The sequence below is a fragment of the Rhinopithecus roxellana genome, chromosome 2 (assembly GCF_007565055.1).
Source record: "Rhinopithecus roxellana isolate Shanxi Qingling chromosome 2, ASM756505v1, whole genome shotgun sequence".
Taxonomy (NCBI): Eukaryota; Metazoa; Chordata; class Mammalia; order Primates; family Cercopithecidae; genus Rhinopithecus; species Rhinopithecus roxellana.
In genome coordinates, this window is record NC_044550.1 from 65,566,542 (window position 1) to 65,587,947 (window position 21,406).

General features: G+C 33.9%; 1 protein-coding gene across 8 annotated transcripts in view; it reads right to left on the reverse strand.

Moving 5' to 3' along the window:
- The window catches only part of SCLT1 (sodium channel and clathrin linker 1), a 231,338-nt gene that overhangs the window by 124,824 nt on the left and 85,108 nt on the right, over nt 1-21,406 (reverse strand). For all 8 annotated transcript variants that reach the window (XR_004053269.1, XM_030916898.1, XM_030916893.1 and 5 more), the window contains 4 exons: nt 12,866-13,001; nt 9,074-9,196; nt 7,285-7,350; nt 56-126 (listed from right to left, as the gene is read on the reverse strand). Coding sequence is in view for 7 of the 8 variants with exons in the window: in XM_030916898.1 (XP_030772758.1) it covers nt 56-126; nt 7,285-7,350; nt 9,074-9,196; nt 12,866-13,001 (396 nt within the window). In the remaining variant the exon portion in view is untranslated. The remainder of the gene's footprint in view (nt 1-55; nt 127-7,284; nt 7,351-9,073; nt 9,197-12,865; nt 13,002-21,406) is intronic.

Sequence of the window (21,406 nt, forward strand, 5' to 3'; positions counted from 1 at the left end):
TCCCTTGAAGAAAAATAATTAACAATGAAATAATGAAACTCATTTTTGAAAATACCTAAGTTTTTTTCGGAGTTGTTCGATCATCTCACTTTGTTCAGTTACTGTTTTCAGAAACTGTTGGTTAGTCTGCCACAAGAAAAATAAAAGTATCAGTATTAGAATATTTAATAACCGTATCTTAAAGATGACACATCAGACATACAAGTAGAAAAAAAAATTTAGTGAGATTTATGATAATGATTAGATTTTTTGAGGGTAAAATGTAACCTTTCCTTGCCTTTACTACTTCATTGGATACCTGCTTAACTTGAAACTACCTACACCTGCATTCCTGTCTTATGGCTTTCTTTGGCTATCTCATCTATCCAACTGTGCATAAATCTATAAGTGTTACAGAACTAATGTTCCACCCTGTTCTGAGCAGCCTGACATGTCTGAAGGGAACTGGCATATAAAAAACCCAAACTCCCTTCTTGCATGGGTGAAGTAACTCTGAGGCTTGTGTTCCACACTGTCTTTCAGAATTCATTAAGTTTTAGTTACTCACAGTGTTAACTTCCTTAATTTTAAAAAGCCTTTTATTGACTGTCTTCTCTTCTCTTTGGTACCACTTCCCCACCTTCTTACTGGTGCTCCCTGGCATTACTTACTAAATAAATGACATATTTTGGAACTTTTTCCTGAAGGTCAACTTCTGGAGAAATCCACAGCAAGATATGAAGTAGTCTTCTAAATGTAGAACAACTTTTCCTAAAGGAATTGATTTTCTCCCATAACTGCTGGTTTTATCCATGATGATACAAATTCCTTATCCCTTTTCTTTATATATTATGGTTTCTCCTGATTGATCTTAATAGTTTTGATTTAATCCTGTCCCAACATATCATGCTTACATTTCTCCAACTAAAGTCCCTGAGATAGCTTTCACTGTGCTTCTCTCATGCTCTATTTGAGCTCATTGACTTCATATTTTTAACATACTATTGTATCTCATTGTGGTTTTGATTTGCATTTCTCTGATGGCCAGTGATGATGAGCATTTTTTCATGTGTCTGTTGGCTGTATGAATGTCTTCTTTTGAAAAATATCTGTTCATATCCTTTGCCCACTTGTTGATGGGGTTGTTTTTTTCTTGTAAATTTGTTTGAGTTCTTTGTAGGTTCTGGATATTAGTGCTTTGTCTGATGAGTAGATTGCAAAAATTTTCTCCCATTCTGTAGGTTGCCTGTTCACTCTGATGGTAGTTTCTTTTGCTGTGCAGAAGCTCTTTAGTTTAATTAGATCCCATTTGTCAATTTTGGCTTTTGTTGCCGTTGCTTTTGGTGTTTTAGACATGAAGTTCTTGCCCATGCCTATGTCCTGTTAGAATGGAGATCATTAAAAAGTCAGGAAACAACAGGTGCTGGAGAGGATGTGGAGAAATAGGAACACTTTTACACTGTTGGTGGGATTGTAAACTAGTTCAACCATTATGGAAAACAGTATGGCGATTCCTCAAGGAAAGTACCATATGACCCAGCCATTCCATTACTGGGTATATACCCAAAGGATTATAAATCATGCTGCTATAAAGATACATGCACATGTATGTTTATTGCGGCACTATTCACAATACTAAAGACTTGGAATCAACCCAAATGTCCATCAGTGACAGACTGGATTAAGAAAATGTGGCACATATACACCATGGAATACTATGCAGCCATAAAAAAGGATGAGTTTGTGTCCTTTGTAGGGACATGGATACAGCTGGAAACCATCATTCTCAGCAAACTATCGCAAGAACAGAAAACCAAACACCGCATGTTCTCACTCATAGGTGAGAACTGAACAATGAGATCACTTGGACTCGGGAAGGGGAACATCACACACCGGGGCCTATCACGGGGAGGGGGTAGGGGGGAGGGATTGCATTGGGAGTTATACCTGATGTAAATGAGGAGTTGATGGGCGCTGATGAGTTGATGGGTGCAGCACACCAACATAGCACAAGTATACATATGTAACAAACCTGCACGTTATGCACATGTACCCTAGAACTTAAAGTATAATAAAAAATAAATTAATTAATTAAAAAAAAAAAAGAAACTGTGGTGTATATATACAATGGAATACTACTCAGCCATAAAAAGGAATGAACTAACAGCATTTGGAATGACTCGGATGAGACTGGAGACTATTATTCTAAGTAACTCAGGAATGGAAAGAGACTATTATTCTAAGTGAAGTAACTCAGGAATGGAAAACCAAACATTGTATGTTCCCACTGATATGTGGGAGCTAAGTCATGAGGATGCAAAGGCATAAGAATGATATAATGGACTCTGGAAACTTGAGGTAAAGAGTGGGAAGGAGTGAAGGATAAAAGACAACAAATATGGTGCAGTTTATACCACCTGAGTGATAGGTGCACCAGGATCTCACAAATCACCACCAAAGAACTCACGTAACCAAATACCACCTGTATCCCCAATAACTTATGGAAAAATAATAATTAAAAAGTAAAAAAATTAAAAAAAACAAAAAACAAAAAACAAACATACTATCGTATTTTCCTCTGCCCAGGATGTCCTCATTCTGTCTGCATTCATTCCTCAATACCATGTGTGTTTTACTCATTCTCAGGTAGAATTTACTGTTTCCTTTCTGCATTTTGATAAAACTTAATACATATCTTTACAATGCACATTATATTTAAATATTAAAGTGTAGGTATTCCTGATTAAAATATGAGCCTTTTTAAAGGATCAGCTTTTCCCAGAACTGCCAGTGCCTGGCACATGATTGAGTACATCACAGGCACAACTAGTGTTTTATTATATATACTGTCTTGGCAGTAGCGTAATTAATGCTTGTGTTTTTGACCATTTGGGAACACCTCAAAGACAGATTACATAGAGGACTTAACAGAAGAATAAGCTAAAATTCTGCATTTTAAGAATCTAGTGCTGGAAACCAAGGTCCTTAACTTGCTAGCAAGCCTAGTAAGAGCTCCACAACTGCATCTGAATATGGAATAGTTGTTCTATATTTATGACCATAAAGAAAATTATGTACTATAATTAAGAGACTCAAGAAGGTGTAGGGAAGCATCCTTTTCAACCATCATCTATTTAGCACCTTTTTCACTGATTATTTCATATGTCAGCCTGTTTTATGAAGGAGACACAGATTTTATGGTTGATGCATTTCTGCAACTTAGAGAACCTATAGTTTCATGCAAGATAGTTAGTATGCAATTAAATATTTTTGAGTAAATTATAGAGATGAGCAAATCTTAAAAAACATTTCAGTAAAGCAAACCTATGGGAAATGTGAAATTATAATATATCTACATCAAAATAAATAGAAATATGTACTTTTATGTACCATTCATGTCAGAGCATATCTGTTACATATTACTAATTTGCATTGGTAAAGACAGACATTTGTATCAATTTGTAGTAAGAATACTTACATGAGTTATACACTTCTAAAACATGTTTAAGTGTACAATACGTAATTGTTGACTACAGGTACAACACTGCACAGATCTCTAGAGGTTATTCATCTTGTTTGACTGAAACTTCAAGTGTGTTGATTAGTAAGTCCCTATTTCTTTCCCCATAGGCCCTGGTAGTCACCATTCCAATCTGTTTCTATAAATCTGTCTACTATAGATACTTCCATATAAGTAAAATCATACAGTGTTTATCTTTCTGTGACTGGCTTATTTCATTTAATGCTCTCAAAGTTTATTCATGTTATCACATATTGTATAATTTCCTTCTTTTTAAAGGCTGAATAGCATTCCACTGTCCATTTATACATTTTAATCCACTCCTCTTTGATGGACGTTTAGGTTGTTTTCATATCTTGGCTAATGTGAATATGCTGCAATAAGCACAGGAGTGCTAGCATCTCCTCAAGATCTTAATTTCAATACTTTGGGATAAATATTCAGAAAAGGGATTTCTGGATCATATGGTAGTTATATTTTTATTGTTTTGAGGAAACTCTATACTGTGTTCCACGGCAGATGTAACGTTTTGCAATCCCACCAAAAATGTTCAAGCTTTCCCGTTTTTCCACATCCTCTTCAACACGTGTTGTCTTTTTTGTTTGATAATAATCCGTCTGACACGTGTGAGGTGATACTTCATTGTAGTTTTAGTATTTATGTTTCCCTAACGTTTAGTGATATCGAGCATTGGGCATTTCTTCACATACCTGTTGCCTTGGAAAAATATCTACTTAAGTATTTAGCTCATTTAAAAATCAAGTTATTAGGTTTTTTGTGTGTCTTTTTTTTTTTTTTTTTTTTTTACTATTGAGTTATAGAAATTCCTTAAATACTTTGGAGATTATTCCCTTATTGGATATATGGTCTGCAAATATTTTGTCCCATTCCATTGGCTGCCTTTTCACTCTGCTGATTTCGTTTGCTGTGTAAAAACTTTTTGGTTTGATGTAGTCCCACTTGATTACTTTTTTCTTGCTGTCTGTACTTTTGATGCCATATCCATGAAATCACTGCCACGACCGATGCCATGGAGCTTTTCCCCTAGGTTTTCTTCTATGAACTTTATAGGTAAGAGGTGTTAGATTTAAGTCTTTAATCCATTTTGGGTTGATATTTGTGTGTTGTGTAAGATAAGGGTCCAAAATCATGTTGTGAATATGAAAATCTAGACTTCCCAACACTATTTTAAATTCAGTTATTGTGTTCTTTAGATCCATTTTTGTGCTACTTTTTAGTATTTTTTCTCTTTTGCAATTCTCACTTTGTTCATGCATTGTTCTTTTAACTGTGGTGAGCATCTTCAAGAGAATTATTTTTAATTCCCTATCAGGTAATTCATAACTTCTTTTCATTAGGATTGGTTTCTGGAGATTTATCTTATTTCTTTGTATGGAACATCTTTAGCTGGTTCTTCATTTTTCCTTGACTTTGCGCTTATGTCCATGCATTAGAGAAAGTGGGCACCTCTCCCAGTCTTCACGGATTAGCCTTATACAAGAGAAGACCCCCACCAATCAGCTGGCCAGAGATTCAGCAGGCCTCTACAAACTCTCTCCCTCCCCAGGGAGATGCTGGCAGCTGCTTGCTCTGTGATGAGCTGGGGGGTAGGGAACTATAGCATGTATCAGCCCAATCTGCTATTTCTGTTCTTTCCTATGTGGCTAGACTGTGCTGGACCTATTAGAGCTTCGTGAGACAGATGCTATTTCTCTGGGCTGCTGCAGAGAAGCTGCAGTGCTGGATCAACTTCTGCCCTCCCTGGGGGGAAGCTGAGAACTGAATTTTCATCTACTTACTCTGTGCTGAGAAGAGCACAGGACCAATGCCATCTATCAGTCCAAATCAATGCCTCCATTCTCCCTTGGTTGGTCAAACTATGCTGGATCTGTGAGCTCCAAGACTGGCAGGATAGAGGCCAGTATTCTGGGGACCACCCTCAGAAAATTTGGGGTGATGAATGCACATACCTAATCCCTTCCCTCCCCTGGGTGAAGCTGGGAGCTAAGGGGTCTCTTTTTTGATCACATGGCACGGCACTGGGGACAGGGTGTCTACCAAGAGAGGGTCTCAAATCTCCCTGCTAGCTTTGGTGAGTCTGGTTTTCCAATCCCCTAGGAGGTGAGAACATTTCCATTAGTTTCTGGTTTGTCGCAGAGGAAATTTGTCCATGAATTGTTGCTGAATTCGTGTATCTGTGGGGAGAAGGAGTGTCCAGGGTGTCCTACTCTGCCATGTTAGTTAAATTACATTGAAAGATAGTTTATTTACTCACTGCGTACTCATCAATTTATTCTACATCTATAAGAATCTATTCATTTAATGAGTTTATTCATGTAATCAGAAAATTTTTTGTTGGAAACTGCTTGATTTTTAAAGGGAACTTTTCTTCAAGTTTGATCTGGACTCAAACTTGCCCCTATAACTATGCTCTGAATGCTCTTTGAGATGTATAAGATCTTATCACTTTGCTTGCCCCCTTTATACTTATCAGTCTTCTTTGTTATTCATTATATACATTAAGAAAAAGTTAAATTTTAAAATTTCTTTCAACCACTTACTTTTATCTTAACCACCTATACAGTCTTTTCTATATTTTTATAAAACTCTCTTTTATCCATCATGCCATTTCTTTATCAGTTTTCTTGTATCCAGTTTATTCTTAGCTTCGACCTGGAACCAAGACTACTTCTGCCTTAGAAATTTTTAACATATTCCCTTGGAATATATACATCCTTTTCCCATTACTTTCTTTCATCAAAATCATAATAAAATAGGGGCTCTGCAGTATGACATATCAAAGAATGATATAATTCCAATTCTAGGAGACATATTGAAGAAGTAATGAATAATTATGATGCTAGGTTAAAGCACTAATTCCATGTAGAAATATATTAAATTAAAAAATGCCTTTCTTTATTACAGAAATCAGTAACCATTTTGTTCTGGAGTACTAGTATTTTAAAACTCTAAGAAGCATAATATATTATCAAAAACTGTATGTGATTAGACATTTCAAATGTTAAACAGAATAGGTACAGATTGGTTTAATAATTTTTTACACGGTTAAAAAAGAAAAATTTTTAAAGTAGAATAAAATTGGATACTTACTTTTCATGGCACAAATCCACTGTTATACAAAGACATTTTTATTAGGTACTAACAAGAATTAGCAGAGTAACTAGGCAAGAATGAAGAAGGGAAAGAGAGAGGAATTACCTGAAGTGTCATAATTCTATTACTCAACAGTGAGGTAAAAATAACATTCCAAGAAAGTAAAGAAAACAAAAGTGAGAGAATAAGAAGGTAAAGAACAGAATTGAGAAGATTAATTCTATTTATTTTAGGAAGAACTTATAGGGAAATTTAGGAGTATCATACCAACACATGGTCCTTGGTTTCCTAAAATTTTTTAGGAAATGGGCTATTAATTTATTAAACAATTACACTATTCTTATTAAATACCTGGCAGTATGTCAGATGAAATAAAAAAATATAAGCATGTGCTCTACTCTTGAGGAGCTCACTGTCTAGATTAGTCTAAGGAGACCTTACTAAGAATCCTAAGAGGATTTCCAGATTAAGATATATTTCAGAGAGATGTTAGATATCTAAAAGGTACTGTAAACTATGTCATGCTATTGAATAAGAAAGCAAAAGCAAAAGAAAAAAGAGTACTGCCTATCTAATTTCATGCAGTATGCTTTCTTGTTGTTGATTTATATTAACATGAATAAATATGATTATTTATAGGAACAATTTCTAGTTTATGTAAGTATACTTACCACTTCCATGTTCTCATTAGTAACATGAAGTTGCTGGGTCAGTTGTTGAAAATCAAAAAGCTGATCCTACAGTGGGAAGATAAGGGGAGTACATAAATAGCATTTTGTTGTTTATAACCCATATTTAAAATTAAACTAAAATCAAGTCTAAAATTATTATGCCTAAGTTTAGATAAAATTGGTAGTGTTTCTTCTTACTACTGTGTGAATTAGTAGTTGGAAAACTAAGAAATTTTTTAAATGATTAAAAAATTAAAGTGGCAATGCTGAAATAAATGTAGCTGTTTATGTCAAATAATTATTTCTAGAAATCAATTATTAAATATTATTTTAAAACTCGAAGAAATAGATCATAAAAAATTATAAGTGATTAGAAATCCTAAATGCTAGAGAGACCTTGTCCAATACTGGAATGTTGCTTTCAAACCTACTCAAAACCTATAATACAAACCATGGCACAGGAGTTACTGCCCATCCTTTTTAAAAAAATTCTCACGCCCCACATTTTAAAAATTGTTTGATTAGCCGTTATGATTCTATTAAATATCATTTGTACAGATGACACAAAGTTGGGAGAGGCTGTAAATATACTGAATGACAGAATTAAATATATAACCAGGGAAAAAAGAATGAAGTGTTATTTGTAAAGTCTCGTATAAGGACCCATCAAACTATACAGCTATAGTAAAAGAATGATATTATTCAGGTGAAAACAAAACAAAAACCCAACCTTGTGGGCTAGTTGACTGACCTATATGAGGAAACAGCAATCAAATAACTTAATATGAAAAATGTTTTTTAAATCTCAGAGGCAAAAGTCCAACAAATCAGATTGATTACACGTGAACTTTTTTTCAAGCCAGGGTATGTACAGAAAAATCATTTTGTAAACTGTAAAGCATCATGCAAGTATTTTTACAATTTCTTTAGGTAGACATTTCTAATTATAATTATAATAATAGGAATATTCATAAACCAGAATTTGAAAAGTCTGTAAATGAGAGCTGAAGAGAGGTATGAAAACCAAATTATTTAAAGAGCTGCCTCTCAAAATATATAGAAAAGAGGTCAGAATTAGAATTCCTCCACAGTGCTCAATGCACCTAGCAATAAACGAACCAACAGAAGAATAAAAGAGGTAGATTTCCCAACGGAATGAATGGTCTTGTGAGATAATGAGTTCTTGTCAATAGACGTGTAAAGCAAAAGCTAAAGCTACTTGTCCACTTTGAAAGAGTGTAGAATGATTCTTGCTTTGGATAGAAAAAAGTCTTTTAATAACCACTGAGATTGCTTCCTATTGTAAAATTATATTCTGATTAATTTATGGTAGATAAAGTTGACACCTATTTTAGTAACAGGTCACATTTAAGGGTATTAACATTTTGATTTTACATAGTGCTCTCACTGTATTTGAGCAGGTTTCTTCACTGGCTATAAAGTAATGAACAATTTTGTTTTGTTTTGTTTTAAAAGTCAGGTAGGAAATGAAGCAAATAAAAACTTTGAAGGTTTATTTATACAAAATGTTAAAGCTGCTTTTGAGCACTAAATTGAGCTTTCATTGCTGACAACATTACAGAACCAAATGATCACTGTCCAGTTCTCTAATTATCTTACCTTTCAAGAGTGTAACCATCAAAGATCTATATATTATTAACATAAATAATAAAGTGATTAGAAATTCTAAATGCTATAGGGTAGAGTCTTAGGTGTTCCCCTCTAAAACAGTTTCTTCAGAGTGCAATTTCTTACCGATATACAAGAAAACAATGAAATCCAAGATTACCTTTTGTTTTTGACTTTCAAATACATGAATTTGGGCCTCAGTCATATGTTCCTGGTAAAGCTTGTGTAGTCTGTCCAACTCCTGAGAAACAGTCTGCCAGAGTTCCACAGCCTGAGTTTTCTCCTATTCAAAAAATTGGATAACTCATTAAATTATCAGCAGGCTATTTATTGTATAGTAAAAATGGATCTTTTTCTTTTATAGAATAAATTCTTATAAAGTCATAAAATAAAACAGAACTGTGTAAAGATGGTATTATAATATTTTTGATATGAAGTTTTATTAATAATTTATTAGAAAGTAAACCTGAAGACATAAAGTTCCTTATTTTGAAATTGTGTTTTTACTCAGATTTAGCTAAAATTAAAATCCTTAACAGAGATGTAGACTTAAACCATGTTCTTTGTTCCACAAGAAAGTATAAGCTCTAGAAACTGATGAAGAAGAAAACTGTCCCCTGGTAAAGCACAATATTTTTTTCCTGATCATAGAAGTAATAAATTTTCATTGTGGAAAATTAGGAAAATACAGAGAAAAACAGGAGAAAATCAGAATCAGCTATAATTTTACTACCTGATGATAAACACTGCTAACATCTAGATACAGTCATCTTTTTAAATGTTGATGCATTCATGTTTATAAATGTGATGCTGGGAGAGAATTTTGTAATTATTTTAACAAAATTAGGGACCATATAGCGGGCTATTTTTACTTGCCATTTTATAATGAGAATTTTCTCAGGTCACTAACTATTGTTTGCACATAGTATTATCTAAGTGTGGTACAGAAACTCTTAGACTTTGAAAAGTCCTTGAAGTCAAATTTATCTTCAGAATAATATGTTAACACTATCTGCATTTTTACTCTCATCCTCTCACAAATGTACAGTGGAGTTTATTCTAGAGTTTATATGATGTGATGTCATCCTTGTTCTAAGGGCTAATGGACTGTGTGCTTATGCTCCTACTTTTTTTTTTTTAAGTCTCCGTTTTAATTTGTAATACAATAAATACTGATAGATACGTAACATACAAAAACGTAAGGCACCTTGGAGAACACTGAGGTATACCATGCACTCAGAAAACGAACAAATTGTACATTTTTACAAAGTAAGTGCGCTCATGTAACCAGCACCCAGTTCAAGAGAGAGAACATTATTACCATCACCTAGAAGCCAGGTGCCCCTCTTGTGATCTCTTCCAGTTACTATACTCTTCTCCTAAATAACTATTTCCTTGTGTTCCTAACACAATAGATTAGTTTTGTCTAAAATTAAAAAAAAAAAAAAAATGAAGGCAAATTAAAAATTTTAAAAGTGGTTTTAAAATTTGTAGATAAACACAGAATCTGGAGCCAGAAGATATGGGTGTGATCTCTAATTCCTGGCCAAATGGTCCTGGATAATTCACTTCATTTTCTTAAGACTTAAGTTTTCTTTTCAGTAAAATGGTCGTAAAAATGCCTCATACCTCAAAATGTCCCACTGTTTCTCCAGACCTGTCTGATGACAAAAATCACCTAGACTAGTAGTTATACAACCCAGATTCTTAAAGGACCGGCATCATCAGCAACACCTCAGAACTGTTAGAGATGTAAACTACTGAGCTCTATCTCGGACTTCTCGAATCAGAAACTGGAGTGGTGGTGGGATGGGGAGGCAGAGCAGAAATCCATGTTTCAAAAAGTCCTCAAGTGATTATGATGTACACTACATAATTTTTAAAAATGGTATGCTTATTATTTGGATAAACTACAATTTAACTGATTCCATATTTAAGATTTTTAAACTATGTCAAATGTTTCATTACAATAAATATTATAATGAACATATTTATTCAAAAATTTTTATATTCAGTTCTTTAGAACAAATTCATAAAATCTATGTGGTGTCATCATCTAATTACTGCATCAAATAGTGCAAACATTTCTAAGACTCTTCTTGCCAAACTGACTTCTAGAAAGATTTTTACAAATCATACTGTAACAGAAAAATATTTTAAACTAAAAATATTAAGCTAGATATTTAGTACTGTGTTATTGCTATTGGCTCCTAAAGCAATATATTTATACTACACAGCACCTTTTGCACATAATTTTAATTCTTATTTGTGAGTCTTGCTGTTCGGTAATGATAATAACGATATTGATAAATAAGCAAATTTATTAACTTACATATGTGCTAGACATATAAGCCTAAATTAATTTCTATTTACTCCTATGAAATCAATTAGAAATCTTTCCTAGTCTAGAACAAACAGCATGTTTTCATTCTTTCTTTCTTTCATCACATTTAAAAATTCTTTCCATTCATACATTAAAAAAAATTAGTGTTAAATACATGTTCCTTATCAAGCTAAAGATAGCCTGTCTGACTTACCTAAAGTATCACTTTCATAATTATAGAATTTTAAAACCAAATTTTCAGGAAATAAAACTGAATTTTCAGGAAATAAAACTGAATTTTCAGAAAATTATCAAATCAAAATTGTAATTTAGAATTTGTAGCCCCCATTTATAAATGAGGAAACTGAGGCACAAGAGTTTTTTCTATGATCACACAGCTGAAAAGTAGAATGGGGATTTAAACCCATACAAGATATGAAACATCTGGGATGTAACACTGTAAATTAAAATTCCCTTATGAATAAAATTTACAAAAAATTACAGTTGAAAACAGGATATATTTAACATAGCTGCTCAAACGACCAGTGATGATGAGCTTTTTTTCATATGTTTGTTGAAAAAATGCTCATCATCACTAGCCATCAGAGAAATGCAAATCAAAATGACTATGGAATACCATCTCACACCAGTTAGAATGGCAATCATTAAAAAGTCAGGAAACGACAGATGCTGGAGAGGATGTGGAGAAATAGGAACACTTTACACTGTTGGTGGGAGTGTAAATTAGTTCAACCTTTGTGGAAGACAGTGTGGCAATTCCTCAAGGATATACCAGAAATTCCATTTGATCCAGCAATCCCATTACTGTGTATACACCCCCAAAATTATAAATTATTCTCTTATAAAGACACGTGCACATGTATGTTTATTGCAGCACTATTCACAACAGCAAAGACTTGGAACCAACCCAAATGTCCATCAATGATAGACTGGATAAAGAAAATGTGGCACATGTACACCATGGAATACTATGCAGCCATGAAAAAGGATGAGTTCGTGTCCTTTGTAGGGACGTGGATGCAGCTGGAAACCATCATTCTCAGTAAACTAACACAGGAACAGAAAACCAAACACTGCATGTTCTGACTCATAACTGCGAGTTAAACAATGAGTACACAAGGACACAGGAAGGGGAACATCACACACCAGGGCCTGTTGTGGAGTAGGGGGCTAGGGGAGGGATAGCATTAGGAGAAATACCTAATGTAGATGATGGGTTGATGGGTGCAGCAAACCACCATGGCACGTGATATCTATATAACAAACCTGCATGTTCTGCACATGTATCCTACAACTTAAAGTACACTTAAAAAAAAAAAGAAAAGAAAAAAAGAAAGAAAATAATATTCTCATAAGAAAAAAATCATGTTAAAAGCTTTATGATTTAATTAAACACATTTTTAACAACCAGTGAGGGTATTTGGCAAGTATATTTATAACAGTGAGAGTATTTATTACAAGTTTTGCTACCTGTAACGATTCTTGTAAACTGTAGAAAATCATCATGTTACAATTTTATGATTTTGTTATCCATAAATAATGATTAACATGAATTTTTAAAAGGTATGTTAATTCAGAATATGATTTTTAAAAATACATGACACTCACTTCATTGGCTAGTTGCAATTGTTCTTGAAGGTTTCTGACTGTTTCATCATCTGCATATGTATCAGTTCCTATCTCTGTGCCAAGGGGAAAGGCCTCCAATTGTTTTTCAACAGCATCTTTTAATTCACTGTGCAACCTTTGAAACAAACAGATGACACGATAGTCTCAAGTCATTTTAGTAACAGTAATTACTGTTTTGAGGTCAATTAAATAAACATTTGGGTCAACAACAACTCTTTACACAAAACCATTTTTAAGTAGACTTCAAAGAAAAAATTAGAAGTGTTTAATTACCATTAAATACTGTGCTGTAAGAATAAAAAGATTATGTAACACTTTCAAATGCATTAAATCAATCACAATTAATTGAAGCATGATTCAGTTTGTCCTAGAGAGGATTTAAGTTTTCAAAATTTTTCAAAAATTTTTCAAAAGAGTAAAATTCAGGTATTATCCCTTATTAAATAATAAAACAAGCCATTCAGAAAAATTCTAAAATAGCTACGTATATCCAGTTAATTAAATGAAAATTACATATTAAATCTTGTAGAGTTGTTTGCTATTTTCTTCAGTGTGTTCACAAAACTCACTGGACTTCTTACTAACTCCAGTTAACAAGCAAAGAGAAGAAAATGGTCGCTGGCTATGAAACCAAGATATCAGAAACTTTATTTTTCAGCACATCCTTATATAAGGTCAACAATAACACTGAAAGGCTTAAATTCGACTTTAATCTTAACATTAAAGTAAACTGCAGATATTTCATGCTTTAAAACAACTACAAAAAAAAAAAGGCAAGGAAGGTACAACTTAAAGGAATGATTGTTTTAATTTAAAATAATACTTAAGAGAAAAAAAGGTACATTTTCAGAAAACACTCTTATTTAATATAACTATAAGCAGAAAATATAGTAAATACATTTCAAAGTGAAAATAACAAAATAAACTACAACCATCTACCTAAAACATTTAGAGGTGAATGAATGATTTGCTAATATTACAAATCTCCTTTGAAACAAGAAAACTTAAATCTTAACGTCAGAACACATTTATTGTAAACAAAGTTCATCAAACACAATAAAACTGAGGAGGTAAACACTTTAGAAACAAAAAAATTAATTACTCTAAAAAAGGACAGAGCTTGAAAACTATTCTCTAATTAAAAAACTTACAAGTATTGGTTAAGATAGAAGTTTTTATTTTTAAATATCTAACAGTGTTTTTTACAATATTTATTTTTCCTATATGAAATGTTAACCTAATAGAGAAAATGATCAATAGAGAAATATAACAAGTTTTAGAACAGATACCCCAAGTCCTCTGAAAAAAACCATTATTAATTCTGTAATATATTTTCTAGCAGAATTTTTACTTTCCATTAAAAATAGACCAAAGAAGAGCAAACACATTCAAAAGCTAGCAGAAGGCAAGAAATGACTAAGATCAGAGCAGAACTGAAGGAGATAGAGACATGAAAAATCTTTCAAAAAATCAACGAATCCAGGAGCTGGTTTTCTGATAAGATCAACAAAATTGATACATCGCTAGCAAGACTAATAAGGAAGAAAAGAGAGAAGAATCAAATAGATGCAATACAAAATGATAAAGGGGATATCACCACCGAACCCACAGAAATACAAACTACCATCAGAGAATATTATAAACACCTCTATGCAAATAAACTAGAAAACCTAGAAGAAATGGATAAATTCCTGGACACATACACTCTCCCAAGACTAAACAAGGAAGAAGTTGAATCCATGAATAGACCAATAAGTTCTGAAATTGAGGCAATAATTAATAGCCTACCAACCCAAAAAAGTCCAGGACCAGATGGATACACAGTCAAATTCTACCAGAGGTACAAAGAGGAGCTGGTACCATTCCTTCTGAAGCTATTCCAATCAACAGAAAAAGAGGGAATCCTACCTAACTCATTGTATGAGGCCAACATCATCCTGATACCAAAGCCTGGCAGAGACACAACAAAAAACCAGAATTTTAGACCAATATCCCTGATGAACATTGATGCAAAAATTCTCAATAAATTACTGGCAAACTGAATCCAGCAGCACATCAAAAAGCTTATCCACCACGATCAAGTGGGCTTCATCCCTGGGATGCAAGGCTCATTCAACATATGCAAATCAATAAACATAATCCAGCATATAAACAGAACCAAAGACAAAAACTACAAGATTATCTCAATAGATGCAGAAAAGGCCTTTGACAAAATTCAACAGCCCTTCATGCTAAAAACTCTCAATAAATTTGGTATTGATGGAATGTATCTCAAAATAATAACAGCTATTTATGACAAACCCACAGCTAATATCATACTGAATGGGCAAAAACTGGAAGCATTCCCCTTAAAAACTGGCAAAGACAGGGATGCCCTCTCTCACCACTCCTATTCAACATAGTGTTGGAAGTTCTGGCTAGGGCAATCAGGCAAGAGAAAGAAATAACGGGTATTCAATTAGGAAAAGAAGAAGTCAAATTGTCCCTGTTTGCAGATGACATGATTGTATACTGAGAAAACCCCATCGTTGCAGCCCAAAATCTCCTTAAGCTGATAAGAAACTTCAGCAAAGTCTCAGGATACAAAATCAATGTGCAAAAATCACCAGCATTCTTATATACCAGTAACAGACAAACAGCCAAATCATGAATGAACTTCCATTCACAATTGCTTCAAAGAGAATAAAATACCTAGGAATCCAACTTACAAGGGATGTAAAGGACCTCTTCAAGGAGAACTACAAACCACTGCTCAGTGAAATAAAAGAAGACACAAACAAATGGAAGAACATACCATGCTCCTGGATAGGAAGAATCAATATGGTGAAAATGGCCATACTGCCCAAGGTAATTTATAGATTCAATGCCATCCCCATTAAGCTACCAATGACTTTCTTCACAGAATTGGAAAAAACTGCTTTAAAGTTCATATGGAACCAAAAAAGAGCCCACATTGCCAAGACAAACCTAAGTCAAAAGAACAAAGCTGGAGGCATCATGCTACCTGACTTCAAACTATACTACAAGGCTACAGTAACCAAAACAGCATGGTACTGGTACCAAAACTGAGATATAGACCAATGGAACTGAACAGAGCCCTTAGAAATAATACCACACATCCATAGCCATCTGATCTTTGACAAACCTGACAAAAACAAGAAATGGGGAAAGGATTCCCTATTTAATAAATGGTGCTGGGAAAACTGGATAGCCATAAGTAGAAAGCTGAAACTGGATCCTTTCCTTACTCTTTATACAAAAATTAATTCAAGATGGATTAGAGACTTAAATGTTAGACCTAAAACCATAAAAACCCTAGAAGAAAACCTAGGCAATACTATTTAGGACATAGGCATGGGCAAGGACTTCACGTCGAAAACACCAAAAGCAATGGCAACAAAAGCCAAAATTGACAAATGGGATCTAATTAAACTAAAGAGCTTTGGAACAGCCAAAGAAACTACCATTAGAGTGAACAGGCAACCTACACAATGGGAGAAAATTTTTGCAATCTACTCATCTGACAAAGGGCTAACATCAAGAACCTACAAAGAACTCAAACAAATTTACAAGACAAAAATAACCCCATCAAAAAGTGGGCAAAGGATACGAACAGACACTTCTCAAAAGTAGACATTTATGCAGCCAACAGACACATGAAAAAATGCTCATCATCACTAGCCATCAGAGAAATGCAAATCAAAACCACAATGAGATACCATCTCACTCCAGTTAGAATGGCAATCATTAAAAAGTCAGGAAACAACAGGCGCTGGAGAGGATGTGGAGAAATAGGAACACTTTTACACTGTTGGTGGGACTGTAAACTAGTTCAACCATTGTGAAAGACAGTGTGGCGACTCCTCAAGGATCTAGAACTAAAAATACCATTTGACCCAGCCATCCCATTATTGAGTATATACCCAAAAGATTATAAATCATCCTGCTATAAAGACACATGCACACGTATGTTTATTGCGGCACTATTCACAATAGCAAAGACTTGGAATCAACCCAAATGTCCATCAATGACAGACTGGATTAAGAAAATGTTGCACATATATACACCATGGAATACTATGCAGCCATAAAAAAGGATGAGTTTGTGTCCCTTGTAGGGACGTGGAGGCAGCTGGAAACCATCATTCTCAGCAAACTATCGCAAGAACAGAAAACCAAACACCGTATGTTCTCACTCATAGGTGGATATGAACAATGAGAACACTTGGATACAGGAAGGGGAACATCACACACCGGGGCCTGTTGTGGGGTAGAGGGCGGGGGGGAAGGATAGCATTAGGAGATATACCTAATGTAAATGACGAGTTAATGGGTGCAGCACACCAACATGGCACATGTATACATATGTAACAAACCTGCACGTTGTGCAAATGTACCCCAGAATGTAAAGTATATATAAAAAAAAAACAAATAAAAAATTTTAAAAAAGAAAAAATAGATCAATGACATACTGTATTGCTAATGTTATCATCTGTCTTTTTAACTGTAGTATTGAGACATATGCATTATCTCATATTCTAAAAAGTTTTCTGCAAATATTTTAAAGATGACATAATATTCCATCATTTTCATCATATTGTTATCTGCATCATAACCTATCAATTATCCTAATCCTTTAAATTGATTGTAAAATGAAATGAAAAAATAGTAAAATTAATATTTAGTACACTGTACTTTAAAATATCAGAAACACTGAGAATTAAAGTGTCGTATTTCTTTGTTAAAAATGTAGTTATAACAAGCAATATAATTATAACTGACAGTAAGACTGTTTTTAGGGTCTTAACAAAATTTTTAGCCAGGTGCGGTGGCTCACGCCTGTAATCCCAGCACTTTGGGAGGCCGAGGTGGGTGTATCACGAGGTCAGGAGTTCTAGACCAGCCTGGCCAATATGGTGAAACCCCGTCTCTACTAAAAATACAAAAATTAGCCGGGCGTGGTGGCGCATGCCTGTAGTCCCAGTTACTCAGGAGGCTGAGGCAGAAGAATTGCTTGAACCCAGGAAGCGGAGGTTACAGTGAGCCAAGATCAAGCCACTCCAGCCTGGGCGACAGAGAGAGACTCTGTCTCAAAACAAAAACAAAAACAAACGAACAAACAAAAACATTAAAGGTCACAGAAATATCATAATTATTCTCCATTTATTATTAAGATAATTTTGTACAGTTTCAGCTTGCAAGGTCATTTTTATAATCTTACACTTCATACAAAGGAAGGACTACCTAAACATAGTTTAATTTTGTTTGCTTCAGTATCTGGAATACATGGGGAATAGGTATCTAATCTTGCGTTTGTAATGCTTGCTGTCTCTCACTGAGTGTGGTCTGATCCCGAGGTGTTATATGATTTTGGGTTTAGTTTGCTGTCCTTCTAACCTCTTCAGCAAATTCTAAGACATCATATTTTTTAGACTTTTTTTCCTAATACTCTTAAGATTACAGTTTTCCCTCTAAGAATCACCTTAAAGGCAACGCCGAGGTTATGTTATTTTCTTTATTAATCATTTGAAAATATATTCTAATTTTCATTGTGAGTTCTTTGACCTCTGAGTAACATTTAGAGGCATACCACTTAACTTAGAAAAAGCTGGGGATTTTCTAGTGACCTTTTTGTTATTGATTTCTAGAATAATTTTCACTGTCATCAAAGAACATAATCTGAATAATTTCAATCCTTTCATAATCTGAGAGTTGCTTTTTTTGAGTTGGTCAATTTCAGAAATCTATCCTGTGTACTTAATGCATATTTTGAAGGTCTTCGGTATCAGTATTCTATGGATGTCCCTTAAGATATTTCTTAACTGCATTATTCAAATACTGCATCTTAACTTACTGTTTTTATTTTCTGGTTGCTATTTTATTTACTGAGGGCAACCTGCTCATATTTCCTATTATAATGGTGCATTTGTCTGTTCTGCCATTCAGTGCTATCACATTTTATATTAAGTCTTTGTTTTTGAGTGCTTACAAATTTAGAACTGTCATATATTTTGAGCAAACACAATTTTTTATCATTATGAAAACTGCCTTTTAATCTGTAATCATTTGTTTCACATTAAATTCTACTATATCTGATATTACCAGCATGTTTTTAGTTAGCACTTCCATGGTATACGTATTTTCTATTCTTTTATTTACAACCATTCTGTACTCTTGTATTTTATGAATCTCTTTGGTTAAAAGCATATAATTGTGGATTCATTTAGTTAATCTCTGGTAAATCATTGTCTTAAAATTATAGCATGTAGTACAGCAAAATTTAATGTAATTACTAAGGTATCTGGGTTTATATCAACCACCTTAGTATTTCCTATTTTTCTTGCCTTTAAAAAAACAAAACACCTATCTCTCTTTTTATTCCTATTCTCTTTGCTTATTAACTGGAATTAATTACATTTTATTATTCCACTTTCCCACTCCATTAGTTTGGAAGCAATAGAATCTTTTAGTTTACTGTAGTGCCCAGCCCAGACATTGTAACGTATCTGAGAACTGCCACCCTCTACCATAAATTAGTATCCTATTTCTATAATGTAAGAACCTTAGAATATTTCAACTCCATTTACACTCTTCCTAAATGTATGGTATTGCTGGCTCGTATTTCAAGTCTCCTTAAACATTTTAAAGCCATTATCATTATTTTTAGAAGTTTATATTCATTAGATTTTCTCCCATATTTACCCTTTCCATAGTTCCAAACTTTATTCTAGGATGATTTTTCCTTCTTTTTTGGGATTTGGATTAATTCTGTCAATGGTAATTTTCTCAGTTTTCATCTGAAAATGCATGTATTTAACTCTCCTTCTTGAAGAACATTTCGCTGAGCACACAATTCTTAGTTGACAGTTTGTTTCTTTTCTTTTCAGCACTTTGAAGATAGTCCATGTCTCTCGATTTCTATCACATCTGTTGAAAAGTCAGTTATCTTATTGCTATTCTTGAGGATAATCTCTGTTGTGAGAATTTTTCTTAGATTTTCTTTGATTTTGTAGATGTTTTTGCATTATCATGCTTGTGATGTATGGTGTTTCTTTAATCTATAAAACTTTTGCTAGTTTTGAAAATTTCTAGCTATCATCTCTTCAAATATTATTTCTGTCTTTCCTGTTCTCTCTGGGATTCAAATTACATGAATTTTAGTTATTTTCACTATTACATTTTGTTCCATATTCTATTTGTAAAATTTTTCTGAATTTATTTTTTACTTAACTTTTAAGTTCAGGGGTACATGTACAGGTTTGTTATGTAGGTAAACTTGTGTCATTGGGGTTTGTTGTACAGATTATTTTCAACCCAAGTATTAAGCCTAGTATCCATTAGTTATTTTTCCTGATCCTCTCCCTCCTCCTAACCTCCACCCTCTGATAGGCCCCAGTGTCTGTAGTTTCCCTCTACATGTCCATGTGTTCTCATCATTTAGCTCCCACTTATAAGTAAGAACATGAAGTATTTGCTTTTCTGTTTCTCTGTTAGTTTGCTAAGGATAATCACCACTGGCTCTATCTGTGTTCCTGCAAAGGACATGATCTTGTTCTTTTTTATGGCTGCATAGTATTCCATGGTGTATATGTTCCATATTTTCTTTATCCAGTCCACTGTTGATGGGCATCTAGGTTGATCTATGTCTTCGTCGTTGTGAATAAATGTTCCGATGAACATGTGAGTGTATGTGTCTTTATAGTAGAACGATTTCTATTACTTCGTTACATATCCAGTGATGGGATTTTCTGGGTTAAATGGCACTCCTGTTTTGAGTTCTTTGAGAATCCAAACTGCTTTCCACTAGTGGCTGAACTAGTTTCCGTTCCCATCAGCAGTGTAAAAGCATTCCCTTTTCTCTGCAACCATACCAGTATCTGTTATTTTTTGATGTTTTAATAGCCATTCTGACCGGTGTGAGATGGTATCTCATTGTGGTTTTGATTTGCATTTCTCTAACTATTCATAAAGTTGAGCTTTTTTTTCATATGCTTGTTGATCACATCTGTGTCTTCTTGTGGTAACTGTTCATGTGCCTTGCCCATTTTTCAATGAGGTTGTTTGATTTTTCTTGTAAATTTAAGTTCCTTATAGATGCTGGATATTGGACCTTTGTCAGATGCAGTTTGCAAAAATGTTCTCCCATTTTGTATGTTGTCTGTGCACTCTGTTGATAGTTTCTTTTGCTATGCATGAGCTCTTTAGTTTAATTAGATCCCATTTGTCAATGTTTGCATTTGTTGCAATTGCTTTTGGTGTCTTCTTAATAAAATCTTTGCCCACTCCTATGTCCAGAATGGTATTGCCTAGGTTGTCTTCCAGGGTTTTTATATTTAGGGGTTTTACATTTAAGTTTTTAATCCATCTTAAGTTAATGTTTGTATATGATGTAGGCAGGGAGTCAAGTTTTAATCTTCTGCATGTGGCTAGCCAGTTATCTCAGCACCATTTATTGAACAGGAGTCCTTTCCCCATTGCTTGAGTTAGGTTTGTTGAGGATCAAATAGTTGTAGGTGTGTG